Consider the following 22,415-nt stretch of genomic DNA (forward strand, 5'->3'; position numbering starts at 1 on the left):
TTGCTCCCAAAAGGCTTTCTGTCTTTGTCCTCAAGCCCAGCCGGTCCTGGGCCGGCTGCGGGGGTGCCGGGGGCCGGGCCATGCTCCTCCTCTGTCACTCGGAGGTCCTTGGGGGGCTCTCGGCAGCCACAAGCCTATCCCCTTCCTCCTTTTTGAAGACCCACGATTCTTCTGATTCTTGCATGGCTGCCAGATTGTCCTTCTTGGGCTTTGCATGTTGTTTTCCGCAGCTGCCTCGTGGCCACTGGCGAGCGTGTGGCAGAGCTCCGCCCGGTGCGCCGGGCCAAGCAGGTTGCCTGGGGCCCTGCCCCCGTGCAGCGGGCTGGGAGCCTGACCGGCGCGCCTGTGTGTTTTCACGGGAGTTTTGTCCGCTGCCTTTATTTTAATACTGTTTTTCTTTTTTCCCCCTCTCTCTGATAACTTCTTTAACCTTTCCTCACCTTCTGTTCGACAATAGCCATGGAGGGTAAGCACTTCATGTCCGTGTGTCTGTCCAGCTCTGTATCACACCCAGCGCTCTGCATGTGACTGGACCAGAAATCGGGGGTGGGGGGGCCTGGGGCAGGCGCACGTGTTTAGTGCATCGCCAAAGACAGTGTTGGTAGCTGCCAGAGAGCGACGGGCCATCTCTGCAGGAATGAACTATCCCTGTCCTTCTCCGTTCCATGCCCAGACAGAGACACCGAGTCCCAGGCTAGAGCTTGGGCCCCGGCCACAGACCCCTGCAGGCACACGCTGCATACTGAGTCTATTCTGGAAAGACACAGCTGTCCTGTGAGGCCCAGGGGGGCCAATTTCATGTTTAAAACCGTTGACAACTTCCTAGAAGCCCCGCGCAGTGCGGCACCCAGCTGACCTTGGGTGGCACCTGGTGGTATCTCCATGCCTGGGCTGGGTAGCCATGCTCACTGCTGTCCCTTCCTCTGCGGGAGCCACTCCCCAGGAAGCATGCACTGGGCTGGGACACGCCACCCTGCCTTCCCCCGAGCAGGGCTCTGTGAGCATGTGGTGTCCACCCCCGGAAGGCTTCCGTCCTCCCGTCTGTCACCGCACAGGAGCAGCTTCCCAGCAGGCGGCCTGGGGCAGCAGGGCTGGGCCCGATAGTTTATACTGCAGAGTTCAGGCCGAGTGGGAGTTGTGAGTCCTCATGCAGAACGCTCGCCCCTTGGCCAGCTTCTCTGAAATCCTCAGCGAGGTGCATGGTACAGATTCTTTCTCTGGGTCAGTGATTCTGATGGGCGATGAATCACCTCTCTGAGAATCTGGGGCTGTGCAGTACAGTATGCGTGATTCCATCTCATTTCCTTTAACTGAGCTCAAAGTTAGAGAAATGATGGCCTCATGTACGTGTCCCTCGGATGAGTGATGTCACTGTCATCCTCAAAGTGAACTGTACGCCATACAAACAAGAAAATCAGTTCTGCGATCTGCTTTGATCTCTTTTAAAGACCCTCCCTAACCGAGCCGCGGTGATAGGCCGCCACCTCCTGGACAGTAGAGAGATAACAGCTTCTGTGTTGGCAGCTTCAGCCCCAGGAAATCAGCCCGCCGCCCACTGCCAACCTGGACCGCTCCAACGACAGGGTGTATGAGAACGTGACGGGCCTGGTGAAGGCCGTCATCGAGATGTCCAGCAAGATCCAGCCCGCCCCGCCGGAGGAGTACGTCCCCATGGTGAAGGTGAGGCCATGACACCGGGTCCCACAGAAGGATGCCCTCCCTGCCCGCGGAGGCTGCGCCCCTGGCCGGGCTGTGTCACGTCACAGCCGCTGTCCCAGGCAGTGCGCTTCTGACCGAGACCCTTGTGGGACTGCCCTAGAGCGGCAGGCGTTCTGTGACAGCCGCACAGCACAGTGACATCTGCGTGCTGTGCAGTGCGTGCAGACTGGTCCTGTGCAGGCCTGGCTGGCTGCCTAGGCCGCACAAGGCGCCTGGGCGAGAATGGACTCGGGGGCAATGTGAGGACAGGTGTGTCAGGTCCAGGGGCGTTCCGTCCACCCCGAGAGGGCGGGCAGGCGAGTGGCAGAGCATGGCCGGAAGCACCAGGTGGGAAGGAGGACGGGGACCCATGCTTCTCGCCCCATTGCCCAGGGTGGGCCGGCCTTGGCATCAGGGAGCGGGGTCTCGGGGGGCAGCGGCCTCTTGCCTTGGAAGGTCAGGCTCAGTGTGGGGGAAAGAAGTAAGTTTTACGCAAGCGGGTAAAGAGGGTGGAAAACGGCCGGTGGAGGGGAGAGCCTGGCGCTGCGCGCAGCTGCTGACGCATGTGGTCCTGTCCCGCAGGAGGTCGGTCTGGCCCTGCGGACACTGCTGGCCACGGTGGACGAGACCATCCCCGGCTTGCCAGCCAGCACCCACCGAGAGGTAGGCACGGCCCTGCGTGGGTGGATACGCCGGGGTGGGGTCTGCCTAACAGTGTACACGACGCCCGCGGCGGCCTCTCGCTGCCCGGTGAGCGCGCGGCAAGGCTGTGGGAAGCGGCGCTCCTGACCCCCCTCTCGTCCTTGCAGATCGAGATGGCGCAGAAGCTGCTGAACTCGGACCTGGGCGAGCTCATCAGCAAGATGAAGCTGGCTCAGCAGTACGTGCTGACCAGCCTGCAGCAGGAGTACAAGAAGCAGATGCTCACGGCCGCCCACGCCCTGGCTGTGGACGCCAAGAACCTGTTGGACGCTATCGACCAGGCGCGGCTGAAGACGCTGGGCCACACGAGACCCCACTGAGCCCAGCAGACCTTCCTCTGAGCCCACCAGCAGCCGTGACGCCTGTCCTGTTGCCGGCACTGACCGCAGCGGCTCTCTGACTGCCAGCTGGTTGGAAATCTCTCGTAGAAGTGCAACCACGTTTTGGTTTGGGTTCATTGTTTTCGTTTTTGAATCAGTGTTCAGAAAAGTCCAGGATTCAAAATGTGGCGTTTTTCTGAGAGTGAGCATTGTACGTGAGAAGCTTTTAGGGACTGCGAAGGAGACTGTCGGCCATCTCTTCGCGGGAGCGGCCGCGATGTGCCCAGCAGCAGAGGGGACGAGGAGAGAACCCCGAGGCCGAGGCCTGGGCCGGGGCCTCTCCACCTGCCACAGAACAGCGTGCAGACTGGGGTCTGTGCCGGAGAACACGCTTCGGCCGCAGCGTGCTCACACCACTCTACAGAGGAAGGGCAGAGCAGCTCTATTTTGAAGACTTGAGTTATTTCAGAAAAAGAACAGCGGCCTTTTGCCTTCCCGGCCTCTTACCCCCTGCGGGACCATGGGGCGCATGTGGGGACCAGCTGTGGAGCAAACACTAACAACTCCTCTTCTCTCCAGAATAACGTGCCAGTTTTTGTAGCAATGTTCTTTGGAAGCCGAAATGCTTTGTACCAGAGCCCCTCCAAACTGTGTTGAGAAGAGGTTCTGGAACTGTCCCTGTTTCCATTTTTATATAATTTATAAAGAAAGATTAAAGCCATGTTGACTATTTTACAGCCACTGGAGTTAACTAACCCTTCATTGTGTCTGTCTTCCCAGGAGAGGGTCAGCGATCCGGAGGGACTGGGCTTCCTCTGCTGGCCAGCCACCTGCCGTTCTGTCCAGGACTTTTGAGAACTGCACCCTCCCATTAGTCTGTTGGGGGATATAAATTATTCTCAGGAAGAATATAGTGAACTGTACAGTTACTCTGACCTATTAAAACGGTGTTACCAGAAAGGCCTCGGTGTGCTAACCTTCTTCTGGTTCTTTCCCATCAAACCATTTACAACTTTTCAGGTGACTTGTCAGATAGAATCACACACAGGGAAGCTCTCAATAATGATCCATTTCTGTTCTTTCTTTGCCTCCAAGGTTGTTTCCACAGAAACACGGCCCATTTTAACTCATCCTGTCCACCCCAGCTTATTAAATGCAGAGACCAAGGTAGGAGCTTTGTCACCACGAAGGACCCCTTGGCAGTCCTGGAGTCATCCTGTCGTTTCTGCTTCGGGGACACCGCTCCTCTGGAGTCCACTTGGGAAGGGACTTGTCTGCCCACTCAGGCCGGGACCCAGGCTCCGGGTGGGGGCTCCTGTGTGCACACCAGGTCCTGCTGGGGTTGACTTCATCTGGCAAAGGTCAAGGGGCTGTCGCCTTGTGAGTTCCTCTTCTCTGGTGTCCCTCAGTGCCTGAGTCTGTTCCCTCCTCTCCGAGGGTGGCAAGGGAGTGCTCCCCAGAGGGGACGAGGGCTGGGCTGTGGGGCCGCCCTGCAGGGGGTGGGGTGTGGCAGCGTCCCTCGCCTCTGCCCGCTAGAAGCCAGGTGTCCTCCCTCCCGGCTGTAGCCACCACGCCTGTGCCCGCGTCCCTGACATCTCCCAAGTGTGACCCACGGCCGCGGGGACAGTGCGCCTGGAGTCAGTGCCCTTGCCTCCCAGCCTGTCCCTCTGTACAGAGCACGGCAGGTAAGGCTCGCACACCCTGTCAATCCAAGAAAAAGAAGTCCGTTTTGGTTGTGAGAACGCGGAGACGGGACGGATGGCGTTGCCTGGGCACATGAGCTGCAGGACAGGAAGCGGCCACCAGAGGCCACTGCTTTGGGGTGTGGGCCAGTGGCCTCGAGTCTCTGTACCATTGGGTGACTCCGCTTTATTCTGCCGGTGAGGACTGCTGAGTGAGGCCAACCCCACATGCCAAAAACAGCTCCTCCTCGCTAACCTCGGGGCTCGTCCTGGCTGGCGTGTCACGAGGTGGAGAGAGAGACAGTGACGTCCATGATGACGCCGTGACATCTCCTGGAGTGTTGGCTGGGGTTGCCACGCGCTCCCGGGCACGTCGGCCGGAGCCCAGCTCCAGCTCCCGCAGCCTCTTTCGTACCAATGGGTGTTCACTGAGATGGCAAAACCCCATTTTATCAAGTCGTTTCAAGAAACGCTCTCGTTCTGATTAGCCCTCGTCTTACTTCATCTTATCAAATACTTGGCCTGAACCGCCCCAGCAGCAAAAAGCAAATACGACGTGGGAGCCGCCGGAGCGACCGTCCGCGAGCTCTGAGCTTCCCCTGAGTCCCTGAGAAAACCCGGCTGTGCTGTGGAACAGAATGAGTGGGGTCATTTGGTCTGATCCTTGAGTCTCAATTAACCTCCACGCCAGAAGCACACGTCAGCACCAACCTCCACCAGAGGGCGCCGCGCCCCTGCCCCGCATGCACATGTCGCCGGGCGCGGCCCGTTGAGTGGTGGCGCCGGGTGCTGCTGAAGGGCAGCGCGCGGGTTCGTTTTCCTGCTCCCGCGACGTGCTGTGTAACAGACGCACTCATCACGTCGGAGCTGTCGCTCTAACCTGGACTGCGTGTGGCCATCTGTCGTAGGAAACACGCGTCCCTTGACCTAATTCTCGGGGGATCCTGGGATAGCCCTGAAGGTGCACATCGGCATTTGAACTGCGAAGTGACGTCCCCTCCCAACACAAAGTGTGTCTGCGTGGCTGAGGCTCTGACGTGGGGCCCTCGGCCTGCCAAGACGAGGACGAGCCGCAGGTTTCCAGAAGCTGAACTGAATGTGCTGCTCTAAGGGGTTGACAGAAGTTTGTGTAAAGAAGTAACAAGACACTTTAATTTCAAACCCGTTTTATTGGCAAAGGTGTGGGCGAGCTAACACGCCAGCGCCCCCCACCCGCCCTGACCGTGAGCCCCGCGGCTCTGGAGGGAAGGACGCCCGACGCCAGCCTCGGAGCAGAGCTTCTCCGCGCGGCTCATGCGCCCCGGCGGCTGCGCTTTGTCCTGAGTCTTGAGGGTGCGGTGTGAGCCCCCAACTTTCCTTTTCCTTTTTCATGATGTTTTCTTTTTGGCTTTTCTGATTCATTTGCAGTGTGAACCTAAAAATAAAAAGGTAGCTAGCATTTTGAGTTTCGTTTTTTTAAAGAAGAGCTGTTTAGGAAGCCCTGATTCAGGCAAGAGCCCAGATAGTGTCCCAGTGAGGAGACACAGGCCAGGGGTGTGTGTGAGACGGGGGAGGGGACAGGGACATCCGCAGAAGGACGCCATCACTGCTGGTGCAGGTGACGTGACACCGTGACGCTAATTCTAAAGAATGTGTTTAATTTCCAGTCCGGTGGCCGTCAGTCCGTGGTCGGAGCATCTGCTTTCTCGTCCCTGCAAACAGTTCCTCGGGCACAAGGTGGCCCCAGGCCCCGTCCAGCAGCCCTGATGCCCTGTTTTAACCCCCCAAGGTCTGAGGCGCAAGCTGTGGAGGTGGCTCCTCCGGGGCAGCAGCCCCCGCTCCATGGGCTCCGTTTCTGTTTTTGTTTTTCCAGCAGTTATGTATAAATTTTAGAATCACTCCTGCCCATTTCCATTTGTTAAAAAGCCCCCTGGAGTTTGGGCTGGGTCAGCCCTTCCTGTGTGACAGCACCTGCTTGTCTCATTTCACACGTGAGGGCCAGTGACTGGGAGGCCCCAGCGAGGCCCTAGCGGCAGCCCCACAGCTGCAGGAGGGAGCTCCTCCCGGTGATCTGGGGGCTGCAGGGAGGGGCCGAGCCTGACCCACACAACATCCCAGAGCCCGGAGTCACACAGTGGAACCCAGCGTCCCCAGAGTGAGTGAGCAAATCCCTGTTCTCGTAGAGGGTAGAAGGGGCTCGCCCTCTCGGAGCCCACTCAGCTCCGCCCTCCTATCGACACGAGGGCCCAGTCCGAGGTTGGAAGCAGCGTCCCCCACCCTCATCAGGGCCATTGGTGACCACGCAGCATCTCCGGGTGTCCACCCCACCATCCACATTCACCCCCAAGACCTTTGGAGAACATGCACTTGAGTTTGTAACACGACGTAAGCAAGTCTTCCGGGCGTTCGGCCCACACGTCCCCAACGCTAGCTGCTCTGCTCAGTGAGCAGGCCGGCCGAGCGGGACTGGGGTCCCTGTCCCCCTAACCGTCACAGGCTTCCGTGGGCCCCAGCCCTGGGAGCTGCTCTTCGGTGGCTTTTGCCCGGGTTCTGAGTGGAGTTTGCTTTTTCGCTGTTGAACCTGAGAGTTCTTTCTGTGCGCTAGATCCGGTGTGTGGCTGGACGTGTGGCCCGCGGACCTTTCCTCCTTCACCCTTCTGAGCGCCCCTTCCCAGAGCGCGGGGCTTCCGCCCGGGTGACACCCGGACCGCTGTTCTGAGTCTCGGAGCCGTTCGCCCCAGTTCCTCCCGCACATTTCCATCTGCTGCCACTCGGAGTTCATTCTTCCGTGTCTTCCCGTTGGTGGGCGGACCCCTCCTAGAAGCCACCGTGTCCCCTGCGTGTGTCTTAGGTGAGCCCCCGTGCACTCCTGTGTCCCGGCGGCGGCTCCCCGGGCGGCGCAGGGACGTGGCGCTGGCCGTGGCCCGTGTGGGACTCCCCGCTTCGCCTCTGCTGGGTGCGCAGGCCGACGAGGCGCCGTGCGCGCGCAGACGCTTCTGTGTCAGGTCGGGTTCCGTGCGCAGAAGTGACCTGGGTGTTAGAAGCCTTTCTCAACCCGCAGCTGCGCCCTCGCGATTTTACTTCTGAGGAGCAGCCAACGTTTTTATTCCGAGTCGCTGAGCGTTAGAGACGGAGGGGACCCTGTAAGAGCCCTTCCTCAGTGTCTCCCAGTGCGCTCCGTGGGACCTGAAGGCGCGCTGAGCGGAAAGGGTCCTGTCGCCAAGCAGGTTTGGGACCGGCCGTGGGTCCCCTCCCTCCTCTGCACAATCCCGATTCCTCGTGCTCTGTTCAAGGCTCCGAGGAGGCGTGGAGTCAATACCTCCGTTCCGTGCTAACTCCCTGCCCCGCGATGTATTCCACCTCCCACCCCTTGTCGCGGGCGGACTGTTTCTGGAACAGCCATTACTCCAGCGTCGGGTCTGGAGGAAACGAAGGGCCTCCGAGCGGAGAGCGCCGGGGGCGCGGCGACCACAGGAGGGCGCTGTGCTCCCCAGCGCGCCCTCCCCAGCGCTGCTGGTCTGGACCGCCGCTCCGCGGAGCGACCTGGGGCTGGCCGGCGCCGAGGCCCCGGCAGTTGTAGCACCGGGACCCCCAACACGGAGCAGGCAGTTGTGCCCGGAGAGCGACTGGGCCCCAGGGGACCCGTGGAGCGCCTGGCGTGGTCAGCATCACGCGCTGGGTGCAGGCCGGAAGGAGCTGGCGGCCGCGGGAGAGGGGCAGGCGCAGGGCCCGGGCTTGTCTCCGTCGGTGGCGAGGGTGGGCCACGCTGGGGGCGCGGAGGAAGAGCGGGTCCGGAGGAGGAAGTAGGTTTGACGTCTGGCCCTGGAGCTGCCGGGGCGGGGGCCGCAGGAAGGCGGTGGACCCTCAGCGCGCGCCGGGAGAGGTGGCCCCCCCAGGCTGCGGCGCGAGAACCCCGCCCAGAGCCTGGGCTCTTGGGGCGCCGGGTGGGGCGGCCACAGCGGCCGTCCACCAGCAGGGGGCGCCCCTGTCGGCCTCGGCGGGGACGCGACACAAAGAAACGCCAGGGCGACACTGTTGCCTGACCTGCAAAGGAACCCTGGCTACAAACTTCACCCGCGTGCGCGCTCAGGGGCAGGGCGCCCGCGGGAAGGCCCGCGCCGGCTTTCCGCTGTGTTTCGGGGCGAGACGTCCCAGCAGCCGCCACAGGGCTGGGGCTTCTGACTCATCGGGGGCCTCCGGGCGGCAGCGCCGCGATTCTCACCCTTCCCCATCTCGCGGCACCCGAGCTAATCGCTGAAAGTCCGCAGAACCCCGAAAATACACATTTTGCTGATGTGACAGATAGGTGTCATTTTGATTTATTCGCACCGGACGGCTATTGTGTTGGTGGTTGACCTATTTTTATTTGACCGTCTAAGGGAACAGAGGTGACCAAAGAGTCAGGTGTTGCGTGTGTTGAGAATGTTGGGGCACCGGCTGGAAGTCGCTGGAGCAGAGGCTCGCAGACAGCACGCGACAGCCACGGCTGTAGGTGAGGATGTCTCGGCTGTGAAACAGCAAAGGCCCAGAAGAGGACGCAAAAAATAAATGCAGCTTGAGAGACCTGCCACCTGAAGGGACGCTGTGCACCCTCCAGGGTCCCAGGGCCTCTGGCCACAGCGGAACCCGCCCGCCCCCCAGCAGTACCCACCATTCTGCTGTGCGTGGTCACCACCTTGTCCCCTTTATCTCTTAACTGCTCCTCCCGCAGCCCCCAGCCTGGCCTTGGACTTGGGTAAATGCAGTCACGCAGCCGGCCCCTGGCTTCTTTCACCCCACATCGCTGCGACGTGTGTTGCTTAGTGAAGGGCTGGTCCCCTTTCAGGAACATGGGTGGCTCCCCTGAGCTACTTCTCCATGATGGTCCCAGGGGCCGAGGCCCGTCCTGGCGAATGCCACGCCCCCCAGCTGCCCCTTGTCCTACTTAGGCCCCACCGTCAGGGCTTCCAGACACGGCCAAACGCTGGTTCCAGAGTGGCCAAGCTGAGGCCCCTCTCCCTGTGACCCCAAGAAGGAGCCTGAAGAAGGCGAGAGGGCGGCTCTGGCACCGCGGGTGGGGCTGTCCTGCAGGGCCCCGGGGACTCCAGGCAGCGTCTGGGTCACACGCAGAGGCAGATGGGGCCAGGGAAGGGTTTGAGCACAGCAGGCACCACATCAGATCCGTGTCCACTGCTGGGTGGAGAGCCGGGCATGCAGGAGAGTCATCTCAGGGGCTCCTCAGGCCACCTGGTCCCCCAGGAGAGCAGAGGTGGGGCGGGGCTAGAGGGAGGGTGGGCCATGGACCTGCTCCGCTCCAGGCCCTGATCTCATGGAGTCTGACGTCCCTGTAAGTTCCTCTCTGGAGGGGACGCTGGCTCTCCTGCACCTACATTGGGGTGCCCTTGAGGGTGCTGAGCAGGAGTAACACACCTGCTGAGTGAGGCGCTCCCTGCAGGCAGGACTGGAGCTCATCCTGGTGTCACCCTAGGCCCCAGGAACCCCAGCTCCGTGCACCCAGTACGCAGATATTACATGTTCACAGACCGGGAAGCACGAGCAGGCAAGGATGCTGCAAGGTGATGGGCACCTTGGCGTGGTTCCACCTTCAGTTTCAAGTCACTCACCATTGAGGGAGAAAGGAGGCCCTCGCTGGTGGGCTGGCTGCCCTGGAACAAGATCCAGAAAACGGCTGGACCAGGGAAGGGAGCCGTGAAGGACGGAGGGTCTGCTTAGGCGGAGGTTCTTCCAGCGCAGGTGGGGCAGGTACCGAGCCGCGCGGAGGCGCCGGGGAGGCCCCCGAGTGATGGCGGGGCGATTACTGGTTTGACCCCATGATTGATGGCAGCTGAAATTTAACAAAACGTACTAATTTTTTTACATAGATTATCTGGGTCCTTGGCTGGGAGGTGGTCGTGTGGGAGGGCCGGACGCATTCAAGTTCACCGTCTGGGTGGGAAGCAAGCTTCCCGACATTCAGGTTTCATTAATAACTTAAAAACCAAACAGACAAAAAAAAAAAAGAAAAAAAAAGAAAAAAGAAAGAAAGCCAGGCTGAGATGCTGGGGCGCCAACGCCGAGCCCAGCGTCAGGCCAGCTTCGTGACTAAGTGCGCTGGCCGGCGGGGTGACGGGGCGGGGGGCGGTCGTGTGGCCCCCCCTCACCCCGAGCAGCCAGAACCCGCTTCCCACGCGCGCGGGGTGCGGCGGGGAAACGAGGGCTGTGTTTTCCCGTTTTTCTCTCGGGTCTCGGGCAGTGACGCTGTGCTGGCCCCGCTCCGCCCCGGAGGAGGCCACGTCGCCCATGGGAGAGGCTGCAACGAGCACCCCCGCCCCGCCCCGCCCCCCGGCCCCGGCCCCCAGCCTGGATCGCCCGCCCAGCGTCCACCACCCCGCGGGGTCCCCACTCGGGCGCCCCAGACGCGCGCGCGCCTGCTCCGCCTCCCTCCCTCCCATCCCCCGCGCCCCTCCCGTCCTCTCGCCCCTCCCTCTTCCCTCGCCCCTCCCCCTCCCGCCCCTCCCCCTCCCCCGCCCCCGCCCGCCGCCGCCGCCGCCTCCGCCCGCCGCCCGGGCCGCGTCGGGTAAACCTGTTTGGTGAGGCGGCCGCGCCGGGGCGGATCGTGCGGCCGGCGGCTCCCTCGCGGCTCGCGGCGTCGGGGCCCGTGGCGTGCGCGCGGCCGCCCCTCGGCCCCGGAGCTCCTCGGCGGCGCCACCATGTACTCGGGAGCCGGCCCCGGTGAGTTCTCGCGCGGGCGCCGGCCAGACGCTCGCGCTCCTCCCCGCGGCGCCGGGCGGTTGGCGGTTGGCGGTTGGCGGTTGGCGGGCGCGGCGCGGGCCGGGCCAGGGGGCGGAGGGGCCGGGGCCGGGGCCTGGCGGCGGGATCCCGGCGCGGACGGGCGGCCCGGCCTCCTCGGGCCGGGTCGTCGGGGCGCCCCGCGCGGCCTGGGCCTCCCGCGTCCCCGTCGCCGCCGGGGCCCCGCGGGCTGGCTCTCGGGCGGCGTCCAGGGCCGGGCGGGCGGCGCGTGTAGGCCCGAGGCCCGCGTCTGGGCCGCCGCCGGGCTCCGGGCTCCGGGCTCCGGGCGCGGAGGCGCAGGCCCGGGTCGGGGCGCGGGCGGCGGCGGCGGCGGCCTGGAGCGCGCCCGGTTTCGTTTTGCTCGTTGCCAGCGCCCGTGCGGCCCCTTCCCCGGAGGCGCGCCTGCGGATGCCGAACGCCGCCGGTCGCTGCGCGTGGCCGGGGCTGGGGGCCCGGAGGGGCGGGCAGCGGCGCCCCGAACCCTGAAACTGCACGCGGCCCGCTCCCGTCCCGGGCGCGCCGGCCCCGCATTCACGTGCTGCCCGCCTTTCACAGCGGAGCGGCCGGTGAGGGCTGCTGGCCCCTCAGCGCCTCCGCCTCCCAGGCGGCCCCTCTGCCTTCGGAAAAGTTGTGGAAACTTGGGAGCGAAAGGCGCCGACGCGCCCGCCCCCCCCGTGGCTCGGTGGGAAGGGCGGCGGGCGTGCTGGGCCCGGAAAGCGGGCCGCGGCGGTGGAGCGTCTCCCCGACTCCGCCGGGCACGTGGCTTCCGAATTTCCCGCTGGCCCTGCCACTCGCACGGGGCACTGCCCGTCCCCTTTGTCCGCCGGGCTCCGCAGGCGGCAGGCCCCGCCCGGCCCGCGCTAGGTGGTCCCGGCCCGTGCGGGCGCATCCCTGCCCGGGCCCCCGCGGCCGCCGCCCCACCTGTTCCAGGCCTGCGCGCCGGCGGCCGCGGCCCCTGCTGACCGCGAGGGGTCCTGACGTGGCCCCCGCGGCTCTGCCCGCGCGCGCCCGGGGCTTCTGTGCCTTCTGGGCCCGGTGTCACTTAGAAAGCTTCCTCTAGGCTGAGTCTGACCGACTTTTCAGGGAGGGCAGCAAGTTGATCCAAGACTGGCTTTGACCCTACACCTGGGAGGCGACTCGCCCCTTGCCGGGCAGGGCCCCAGTCGCTGCGGTCACAGCCTTGGGGGCCCCTCCGCCTTTGCAGGAGGCCCTGCCGCCGCTCCCTGTGAAGGGCCCGCAAGGGCTGGCCGCAGCGCGGAGGCTCTTCTCAGGTGCTCGGGTTAGAAGCCGGAGGCCTGGGAAGAGCGAAGAACCTTGAGGAAGGTCACGCCTCCGTGCCGAGCCTCGCGTTCCTGAGCCCACTGGGCAGCGCGCAGAGTTCGCGGTCTGTGGTCAAGACAAGGCAGCGGCGGCTCGGAGAGGTTAGGGCCTTGCCAAGGCCGCGGGCCCGCAGGCGTCGCGCCGGTCTGCAGGGTCCCCTGGCTGGCTCTGTGTACTCTCCGTACGGAAGTAGCTGTCTGTCTTTTTGACCTTGACCCACAGTGAGAAATACCTGTTGCTCCCAGACTCGGGCCATGTGTGAGCACGCACAGGTGTCATTGAAACAAGCTCTGGAGCCGCGCTTACCTTCCCGTGTGCTGCCCCTGGCGGGTCTCATCCATCCCATGTTTCAGGGGCGTGGGCCTCCCTATCTGCAGGCCCCCTCTGGTCACTGGTGGCTTTTGGTCATCCTTGCTCTGCTGGGGTCACTGTGGTGTGGCACAGTGGGTCTGGAGGGTCGTCCTCAGCTCAGGGCGGGATGGGACTGGACCCAGCCTTCTGGCGGTACGAGAGGGCCACGAGTCCACGGCCGTGCGGCTCTGCAGCCCTGTCCTACACACCAAGGCGTTCGGTTTGTTTACAAGGAACTTTTGGAGGAGAGTCTCTTCAGGGAAACTTCTAAATGTGTTTCCTAGTTTAGGGTAATGAGAAGACACTCGCTCTGGACTGTACACAACTCGCAGGTCTTTGGTCCTTCCAATTTTAATGCACCAACTAAGCAACCTACTAAGTAAGTTAACTTTAGAAGAATGGAGTTCACAGCAGGTCTGTGTTATGTCTTATAGATGCTGTTACACGTGTGAATTAATATGTAGACTCTCAAGTTAGGTGTGTTACTATTTTCCAGTTTTTTTGGAACTACAGTCATGGTTCACTTACCGCGGCCTCACTGTATCGCGGGATTTTTAAAAATATTATATTTAATTATTTATCATGGATTTTTCGCTATACAGTGGGATTTTGCGGTGCTGTATACGTATGTCGTTAAAGTGACGTAGGTTTAAGAGTGTAGAATATGTCTAAGAACATAAGTAGTGTTTGTAAACGTGTGGAAAAGGTTAATAAGGGAGTGGGAAAGGTTAATAAGGGACTGGGAAGGGTTTATAAGTGTGGGGGAAGGGTTTATAAAGCCTTAAAATATATGTAAATACTAAAATAAATGTAAGGTTCCTACTTCGCAGATTTTCACCTATCGCGGGGGGTCTAGAACGTAATAACCACGATTAATGAGGGATCACTGTATTCAAAAGAGGTGGTAGCTTAGGGTGGGTGGGGATTCTCCACCAACCCTGAGCCTTCCCAGTGAACACAGTGGCCTATTTGTTAAAACCGCTGCAGGACCCTAGACTGTCTGAGCAGCTACCTCCTGAGCGGAACTGTGCGGAGTAGCCTTTGTGACCCCTGAGAGTTGTCTAAAGAGGACGGTGGACTAGAACTGCTCCCGCACCCCCTCCCCCCCACCCTGCCTTAGTGGAGAGGTGACCGGGCCCTGCTCACGGGCTGTGTGGGCCACCAGCGGCCCGCCGCCCCGGCTGGAAGGTGCGGAGTTCGCACAAAGTCCCCTTGGGTCTGTTATAAGCCTTGAAGAAGGAGTTAAATAAGGGGGTAAGAAAAAGCCCTAAAAGCTTCAACTCCTAAAACCTACGTGGTTTTAAGAAGCAGAATATTTTTGTCATTTCTAGCTTCAGTGTCAGAAGTGTTCACAATGCCCCTGGGTTTATTCTTTTTTAATTTTTATTTTCTTTTATTGATTTCAGAGAGAGGGGAAGGGAGGGAGAAAGAGGGGAGAGAAGCATCGATGTGAGAGAGGAACACCCGTCGGCCGGCTCCTGCCGGCACCCCAACTGGGGAAGACGCCCAAGCCCCTGAGCCGCACGGGCCAGGGCCGGTTTGTTCTTCCTGACTTGGGCTATGCGGCCCTCCTGTGACGTCTGGTAAAATACATTGTTGTTTCTTGAATTGCTATTGTGAACCTTCAAAAATGTAACACTTGGTTTTTTAAAATAGTTTCCATTGTAAACGGATTTAAAACGCAGGACAGACAGGCAGGCGGGCGACTGGGCCAGGGCCCTCGCATCCTTTGGCAGCTGCGGCGACGGCCGCGGTTCCCACACTCACCTCGTGCCCATCCCCCGGGGTCCCCAGCGAGCCCCAGGGCCTCCCCCAGAACGCCGTGCCATGTCGGAGGGCTGGGGCCTCTTCCACCCGGGCCACGGGCACGCCTCCTGGGCCACAGCCACGTTTTCTCATCTCTGAAGTGTGTTTAGAGTTGGTTGTTTGGGATACTGTGTTTTAATAAAAGTTCACGTGAATTTAGTTTTCTGTCTTTTTTTTTTTTTAAGCATGAAATGGGAACAAAATTTTTTTTCTTTAATTTTTAATTATTGATTTGAGCGAAAGAAGCACCGATTTGTTGTTCCACTCGTTGGTTGGGTTCTGTATGGGCCCTGCCTGGGGACCAAACCCACATCCTCGGCCTGTCAGGTCGATGCGCTAACCCGCGGAGCCGTCGAGGTGGGGCTGCGTTTCTGTCTTTTGTGGCTCTTTAGACTGAAGCTGGCCTCCCTCCTTTCTCCTGCTCTTGACTTTGAAGCCATCTAAGTTTTAAAATTCTTCTATCTTCAGCATATGGACCCTCACTCCCCTGCTCCCGTTTGTTCTTTACTGGGTTCTGAAAAGAATCCATCCCGCGGGGTCCTGGTGTGGCCCCGATGGCAGACCCAGTCATTGGCAGTTTGAACCCTGACACACTTGTCGTGAACTGCGTTTCTGCGCAGGCCTCTTCATGTGTGGAACCCCCACTTGCATTGGGGGCCTGTGTCCCAGCAGGAGGGGTGCTCTGTGCTGGGCGGACGCCCTGGTGACTTGGCGGATCCTGTGCGTTGTGCCTGGTTGGGTCCTTAAGTGGGCGGACGCCCCTCCCCAGTCTCGGCCGGCCCCGCAGTGGGAGCCAGACAGACGTGTGACCTCGCCCCCAGCCAGTTAAAACATGGCCACGCCACACGTTTCTCTCTCTGCCTTTTTCCCTTTGAGTCTGAAAACCTGAAACTACCCTTGTCTGCTGAGCCCCTCTCTTCCTGACAGCTGTGCCCCGTGACTGCCATTTGCCATCTAGCCCGGGGCGGGCAGGTGAGCAGGGTGCTCATGGTCACTCCCCGGGCCGCCTGGCCTGCCCGGGGCCCTGCCCACAGGCGCTCCTGAGCCGCGGCCCACAGAGGCAGGCCCGGAATGGGCGAGCTCTCTTGCTCTCGGGCGGCTGCTCACTTGCTAAACCCACATAAAATCTAAAGGGCGCACTTCGGGCTGCGGGAGGCCCGTGTGCTGGGCACACGGGTGTCACTGGCCAGACTTGCTCGAGGAAGGTGGTCATGGCTGCACTGCGAGTGGGGGAGGGACCTTGGCAGCGCTTGGGGCAGTGGGACCCTCTGGGTGAGGTGGCTGTGATTGAGGGGGGGTGGCGCATGGGCCTAAGCCCCCAGGACAGGGTGCCCTGGCTCGGGCCCAGGCTGGGTCTAGTCTGCACTCACGAGTAGTTGGTCAGCACGGACACCCCCTCATGTTGGGCCCCCACGCCGCCCCTCCCCAGTTCTGTGACTTGGGTGAGCTACGTAGCTTTCCTGAGCCCCAGCTTTCGTCCCTGGAACGTGGGGGTGGTCGGGCCCCCTCAGTGGCTGTGGGGACAAAGGGGCCAAGCTGAGCAGTGCGGGCTGGAGCTTTACCCGCAGGCGTGGGTCTACGCTGGGGTCTGTCCTGTCTCCCCCGGGGGCTTCTAAAGCTTGACTGGGGGCCCAGCACAGTCCCTGCCCGGAGGAAGCCGTCCGAGGATGGTGATGGGGACGCTGGCTGCTCCTGGTCCCCGTGACCCTGGCGGTTGAGTGTTTGAGTGCCCTGATGGGGTGCGGGGTGAGGTGGGGTGAGGGTGAAGTCACTCTGCATCCAGCTGGCTTCCTGGCAGCTGGTGACATGTTAAAAAACAAGGAGGGTGCAGGCCCAGCTGCTTCGGGGAGCAGAGTCACGGGCGGCGTTTGGCCGTGAGTTTGAGGTCCTGGGAGGCCGAGCTGGGTGCTGGAGAAGGGGTAGGAAGGGCCAGGTGGGGTGACTGCGGGGCTTTGGGTGCAGCGGAACATGGGTGAGGACCTCCGCGCTGCCTGTGCTCAGTGGGTGGGAACTGGGGGGCTCTGAGGGGCGCAGCCTGGTCCCCACACTCCGCAGCTCGTCCCAGAATCACCTGAAGGCTTTTCCCACCTCTGCCCTGAAGGCCCAGGAAATTACACTTGGCAAAGGCCCCAGGTGCTTGCCCTGGTGTTGGGCGAGGGGAGCAGCCGCCCGGGAGCACCCTCACTAGGAATGAGGCAGGGAGAGGCGTTCAGGGTGGAAATGGAGGAGGGCAGCCCCGAGAAAGCGGGGTTGCCAGCACTGGGGGACACGCTTCCCGAAGGTGAGACCGGGTGTCCCAGAGAGGACTTTACAGTGGACCCTGAATAGAGGTTACGTCCATCTACCTGAGGTCCCTCCCCCGAGAAAGCGTGGGGTCCTGCCTGGCTGTGCGCCTGGCTGCCCTTTTGGGTGCCCAGGAGCCTGGGGTGCAGCTTGCCTTCACCTTCTCTGAGAACCGGGGCAGAGGGGCACTTCTGAAGGCCACCGCTGCGCGTGAGGGACTTGGCAGGGACACCTGTCCGGTGCCCTTCTGTGAGAACCTGTCGCAGCGAACGGGACTTGTGAGGCCTGGGCCCGGCCAGGCGCGGGCGCGCAGGGGCTCCTGGCGGGGGCCTCCCGCACCCGGAGCCCGCGCGCAGAGTCCCGCCAGGAAGCCGCGGACAGGGCGGCTGAGGTTATTTCGGGGCGTGGCAGCCCTGGGGTCGGGTACACGGGGGTGCGCGAGGAGGCTTCAAACGCTGAGGCCCAGAGGTTGGACCCGCTGAGTTCATCCGGACACCGTCGGGCTCCCTGTCGGTGGGGGGGCCCGAGCCCGCGGGCTGGTGCTCACGGTCCGGGCTGGTGCTCACGGTCCGGGCCGGTTGCCGCGCTTCCTGAACGTGAGTGGCAGGAGGGCCCCCCCCCGCCCCCCGTGGGAACGTGCTCGCCGCGGGTCACGCCCATGGGCCAGCCAGCGCGCAACACCAGGATGGCGCGGGGGGGCGCTCGGTGTGAGGCCGACCCGCATCTCCGTCACAGAAGAAGTCGGGCGCTCCTGCCCCAGGGCCACTTGCCCGCCGTCCTCCGTGCCGCCCGTCGTCCGTGGGAGCGTGGCTGGCTGAGCCGAGGCGGAAGGGGTGAGGCCGGCGGCGGCGATCTCCCTGGGCTCTGGGGCTGCGGGCGGTGGCCTCGCTGGCTTTTCGTAGGACCAGGAGTTAATGCCGTGAGGCGCAGACAGCGATGAGCAGGCACTGAGCGAACACGGGCGCCAGGAGCTGTCAGGGGTCCCAGGAACCGCGGCGCAGAGTCCTGGCTGCCCCACGGGGCCGCCCCTTGGCCTCTGCCCCTGCCCCGGGGACGGGCGCCTGCAGGCGGAGGCGCAGAGCAGGTGCAGCCTGCCCGCCCTCTGGTGGGTGCGCTCACCTGCTCCCCGCTGCCGCCCCCCAGCTCGACCCTCACGGTGACCTCAGGGCCCGCGCAGGCCACGATCAGGGTGAGAGAACACCCACAAGCCACGTCCCTGACACGTAGCGCTCACCAGGTGCTCTGTCTGGGGTGCTGGGGGCCCGGCCCTGTCGCTGGGAGCCCTGTTCCCGGCAGAGCGGCCAGGACAGACCTGAGTGCCCTGCTGTGCGGTGAAGTCGTGAGGCCGGGTCGCGGGGCGGGTGGGGACCCGCCGTGCCCAGGCCCATGGACAGGAGCTTTGCCGAGGGAGCGCCAGGCTCTGTCTCCCAAAGATGGGCCCAGCCGCAGCCTCGTGGAAGTAAGACAGTGTCCTGCTTGTAGCTTCTACATGGTGACCGCAGAGCAGCCCTGTCAGTGACTGGGGGTGGGGGACGTCGCCGGGGACACTTTGTTCCCTCTTTGTGCTGCTCTGTGAAGTGTGCTGTTTGTTAAAGGCCCAGACACGTGGCTCTCGCTGCGGGAACGTGGTATTGGACCTGGAAGGCGTCTGAGCGTCTGAGGCTGGTGATTACAGCTTAGCCTCGAGCTGCTGGCATCTAACGCTTTTGGGGGTGAGGGATGAGGTCAGAGCATGTGGAGGGGAGGTGGACGCTGAGGACAAGACACCCACAGGGAAGGCGGTGACAGGGCCTTGGGGCTGCAGGCCTGAAGGTCCCGGGGAGCGGGGGCGGGGCCTGTGGAATGGCCGTCATTGCCCGGCTTTGAGAAGGTGGCTCAGAGCCTCAAGCCCAAGAAGGGCAGGCAGATGAGGTGCGGGTGGGAAGCGAGGGTGTGCTTGGGAAGGCCTTTGTGCCCAGGAGGGACCGAGCAGCAGAGGGCCCTCACCTGTCTTGAGTTCCCACACGGATCCGCGAGGTTGCTGTTGAAGAACAGGCCGAGGACGGTGGGTGGAGGCTCGGAGTCTGCCTGGCGGAGGAGGGGCCGAGCTGGGCCAGGTGGAAACAGTAAAGGAGTGGACGAGCCAGGGTGCACGCCCTCGTCCCCAGCTGCAGCCCCGAGCCCCTGAGCCCCCCAGCCCCAGCCCCAGAGAAGGGCAAGGAGGCAGGACACCTGTTGGGGGCAGAGAGATGGGTCTGGGGGGGTTGCCTCTGAGAATGAGGGTGGAGGGGGCGATGCCATGGGTGCAGGGAGGGGCTGGTGGCCCCCGCAGTGCCCCCCCAGGCCTGCGCAGTGGGGGCGGGGCAGGCTGGGAGGGGTGCCGGCCTCGCTGATGGCCAGGGTAAGGAAGGAGGGGAGGAGCTCTTCCCTGGATGTGCTGAGGACCCCAGGCGCTGGCTTTCGTAATTAAGGCGCCCCGTGTGCATTGTGAGGTGTCTGCCTGTCTCCGTTGCCGCTGCCACCCGGGGTTGCCTCAGTCCCCTCGGTCAGCTCTGCAGGGTCTGCCCTGCTGTCTCCTCTGTTCTCACTAAGTGCGTGTTACATTGTCTCCTGTTTCAAAGGTAAATCTTCTGACTTGATATGTGTGTGTAGTTTGAAAATTCCCACACCCAGCCCCTCTGGTGCCTTTTCTCGTGGGAACCCTCACGCCCCATCCCTTGCGATTCTGCAGCCTCCGCAGAGGTGGACCCCAGCCCTGTCTGGAGCGGAGGGGCCTGGTGCCCAGGATGGCGCGTGTCCAGCAGCCTGGAGGGAGGTGGACCTGGGGCCACTTTCTGACTGAGATCCTTCCATGGGCAGGGCTCCCACTGGGGCTGTAATGTGGGCAGAGCAGAGGACGAACGGGGGAAGGCTCCCTCGTCCCACTAACCTCCCCGCCACGCTCCCTGCAGCAAATCAGTGTTGGCGGGTTCAGTGCCCCCAACAGGCGTCCATCCCACTGAGCCTGACTAGGGATCTGGAGGTGATGCAGCTGGGCACCCCCTCCTTGCTTTCTCAGGTCCCATCCAAAGCTGTGCCCTCAGGAGACCGCCCTGGAGGCTGCGGGGGGGGGGGGGCTGTGCAGCCCCACAAACTCCCAGGTCCATCAGCAGCTCAGCGCCTCCGTCTGTGCCTTGTTGGTGACTGCGGCCCCCCTCCCGTGGGCTCGGCTGCCTGGCGTGCTGGAGCCCGCGCGGGGCTGGACCAGGGTGCGGACCGGGAGGGAGTGGGGCCCGTCCGCCTCTCGCTGGAGCCCCTGGGTAAAGGGCCGCTGAACCCCTCTTTTGGTGGTGGTGGAGCCCCAGAGGGGAGCCCAGGAAAGTGGGTTTTGGGTGAACACCCTCTGGAAAATAAACTCTGTGAAGTAAACAGAAGAGACGGTGAGAAAACCGGCTGGAAAGCTGTCGCAGCTCTGTGTGACATGGCTTTTTCTTTTTGTCTTGAAAAACGAAGAAGCAGGTTGGCTTTTTGAGGGTTAGAATTTCATTCCATCAGGGAACCCTCCCACCTGCGCTGCCCAGATACTGAGGGGCCCCGGTGGCCGGAGCGGTGGGCAGGGCAGGGCAGGGCCCTGGGAGCGGGCGTGCGCCTGGTGGCCGCGGAGGAGCCCCCGCCTGACACTTCAAGGGTGACCTGTAAGTCGTAACTCGTGAGACGCTCCCGGCTTTCCGAGGTGCCCAGTGTCGTGCCAGTAAACTCTTATTTGGAGAGTGGTTTTATCTTATTTTGCACATTTTATTGAAATAAAGTATTTTTAAGTCCATGTTGGTTGTTAAAGACTCTTGCAAAGTCATGCTTCAGGGTGACCCTTCTCTACTGATGCTGAAGCGCTTGGCTCACTTCCCATCCAGACGCTGCCCACCTACGTAGCCCCGGCTCTCCGGGCCGTGCACTTGTCCCCAGACCTCGGGGCTGACCCTGCGGCACCCTGGCTGCCAGGCACGGCGTTCGTGCGGCCTCTGCTGAGGGCGCGCACCGTGAACAACGGGGAAAGAAAAATGCTTGGTGCTTTTATCAAAGAGAGGAATTGTTTTCAAATTGTCACAGCCTTCTATTTAATTGATGGGAAACTCACATCACGTGAAATAAGCCATCTTAAAGCGCACAGCGCGGGGGCGTTCAGCACACTCAGTGTTGCCCAGCCGTCGCCTCTGCCTCGTTCCCAACGTTTCCTTCGCCCCAGAGGGACACCGCAGCCCCTGCAGCCACCGGTCTGGGTTTGTCCCTGTAGACCTGCCCGAGGTGGGTATTGCATATAAATGGAATCGGGAAGTCTGCGGCCGCTGCGGCCGGCTGCTCTCCCTGGGCCGTGTGGCGCGTTAGCGCTCCATGGCTCCTCACGGTCGCACGGTCGTCGCGTGGTTGATCGGCTGTGGCACAGCTCGCTCCTCTGCTCGTGGGGCCGGCAGCTGGGTTGTTTCCACCTTCTGCCTGTCGTGCCCACGTGGTGCTGCCACGGACAGTCGGGTACCCGTGGGTGCGTGGCCAGTGTCCCCGTCTCTCTCGGGCACATGCTGAGGAGTGGAGTGCCGAGAGCCACCGTGCCCGGGGCGGCCACCCTGGGTCACGTTCCCGCACGTCCTTACCAGCCCTTACAGGCACTGCAGCCTTTCAGAAAATGAAGTTCTTAATGGAACAAACCCATTCATTCCTGGAATGTTTTGCTAGTTACCAAAGTGGAAAAACTACTAGATTGAAGCTCGTCTGGTCCAGATCTTTGTCAGCGTTTGGAGCGCTGGGAGGCGGGACAGCCGGAAGGACCCGGACGGCGCAGCGTGCTTTAGTGGGCGAGACCCACAGACAGACGGACGTTCGCTCTCCCCGCCCACGGGCCCCGGGCGCAGAAGCAGGGACAAGGACCCACGTGGCCCCTGCCCTCCCGCTCCCCGTCCGAGTCCCGGACACGAGGGTGGCCGGTGTTCTGGCGCACGTGGGCGGCTCACCCTGGGCCCAGGAGCGGCGGGAGTGAGACCCAGGGCGAGGCTTGTGGGGGCGCAGGTGTGAGGGGCGCACCTGCGCTCTGTGGGGCTGCGTGGTGGATGGGAAGCGCTCGTAGAAGCTCGCAGGCGCGTGGGGGCGGGGCTGGGGGGCAGGACCGTGTCCGTCTGGTTGGTGGGGTTTTGTCTGTCTGCTTGGTTCTTGGCTTGGGCGGCTGGTGATGTGCCAGGAGGAGCGAGCGGGTTTGTGCGGAACGTGCAGACTTTGAAAAAAGGCTTTAAAGGCCTTTTCCACGGCAGGAAGTTCAAATGCACACAGAAGTGGGGGGGCGAGTGCAGGGCAGCTCTGCAGGTCAGTCGGCCCGACTTCCCTGTCCGCGTCCCCGCGCTCCGTCCCGTGAAGCATCATGTTACTGCATTCATAGGTGCTCTTTTGACCATTTATTTAGCAACAGTTTTACGTTTACTGTACAGAGCAGTGGCCAAGGCCGTACGGAGCTCCTGTCCAGCTGCCCCTGATGTCACCGGCGTGTGACCTCACAGGATGCCCA

General features: G+C 62.4%; 2 protein-coding genes and 1 long non-coding RNA gene across 12 annotated transcripts in view; 2 read left to right on the top strand and 1 right to left on the bottom strand.

The window, feature by feature from the left end:
• The window catches only part of PTK2 (protein tyrosine kinase 2), a 92,740-nt gene extending 89,060 nt beyond the window's left edge, over positions 1 to 3,680 (top strand). For all 10 annotated transcript variants that reach the window (XM_090283319.1, XM_090283320.1, XM_090283314.1 and 7 more), the window contains 3 exons: positions 1,525 to 1,680; positions 2,281 to 2,361; positions 2,508 to 3,680. In XM_090283319.1, coding sequence (XP_090139445.1) covers positions 1,525 to 1,680; positions 2,281 to 2,361; positions 2,508 to 2,720 — 450 coding nt within the window. In that variant the 3' untranslated portion in view covers positions 2,721 to 3,680. The remainder of the gene's footprint in view (positions 1 to 1,524; positions 1,681 to 2,280; positions 2,362 to 2,507) is intronic.
• A 5,004-nt stretch (positions 3,681 to 8,684) lies between these two features.
• On the bottom strand, positions 8,685 to 10,272 carry LOC150003947 (uncharacterized). The gene is made up of 2 exons (XR_016512341.1): positions 9,985 to 10,272; positions 8,685 to 8,888 (listed from the first exon to the last, which is right to left on the bottom strand). It is a non-coding gene; the product is annotated as an uncharacterized LOC150003947 (long non-coding RNA).
• Positions 10,273 to 10,974: 702 nt separating this feature from the next.
• AGO2 (argonaute RISC catalytic component 2) overlaps positions 10,975 to 22,415 on the top strand; it is a 70,024-nt gene continuing 58,583 nt past the window's right edge. The window contains exon 1 of the mRNA XM_090283328.1: positions 10,975 to 11,092. Within this exon, the coding sequence (XP_090139454.1) occupies positions 11,071 to 11,092 (22 nt within the window). The 5' untranslated portion in view covers positions 10,975 to 11,070. The remainder of the gene's footprint in view (positions 11,093 to 22,415) is intronic.

Source organism: Furipterus horrens, unplaced genomic scaffold (genome assembly GCF_987537825.1).
Source record: "Furipterus horrens unplaced genomic scaffold, mFurHor1.1.pri manual_scaffold_7, whole genome shotgun sequence".
Classification (NCBI taxonomy): Eukaryota; Metazoa; Chordata; class Mammalia; order Chiroptera; family Furipteridae; genus Furipterus; species Furipterus horrens.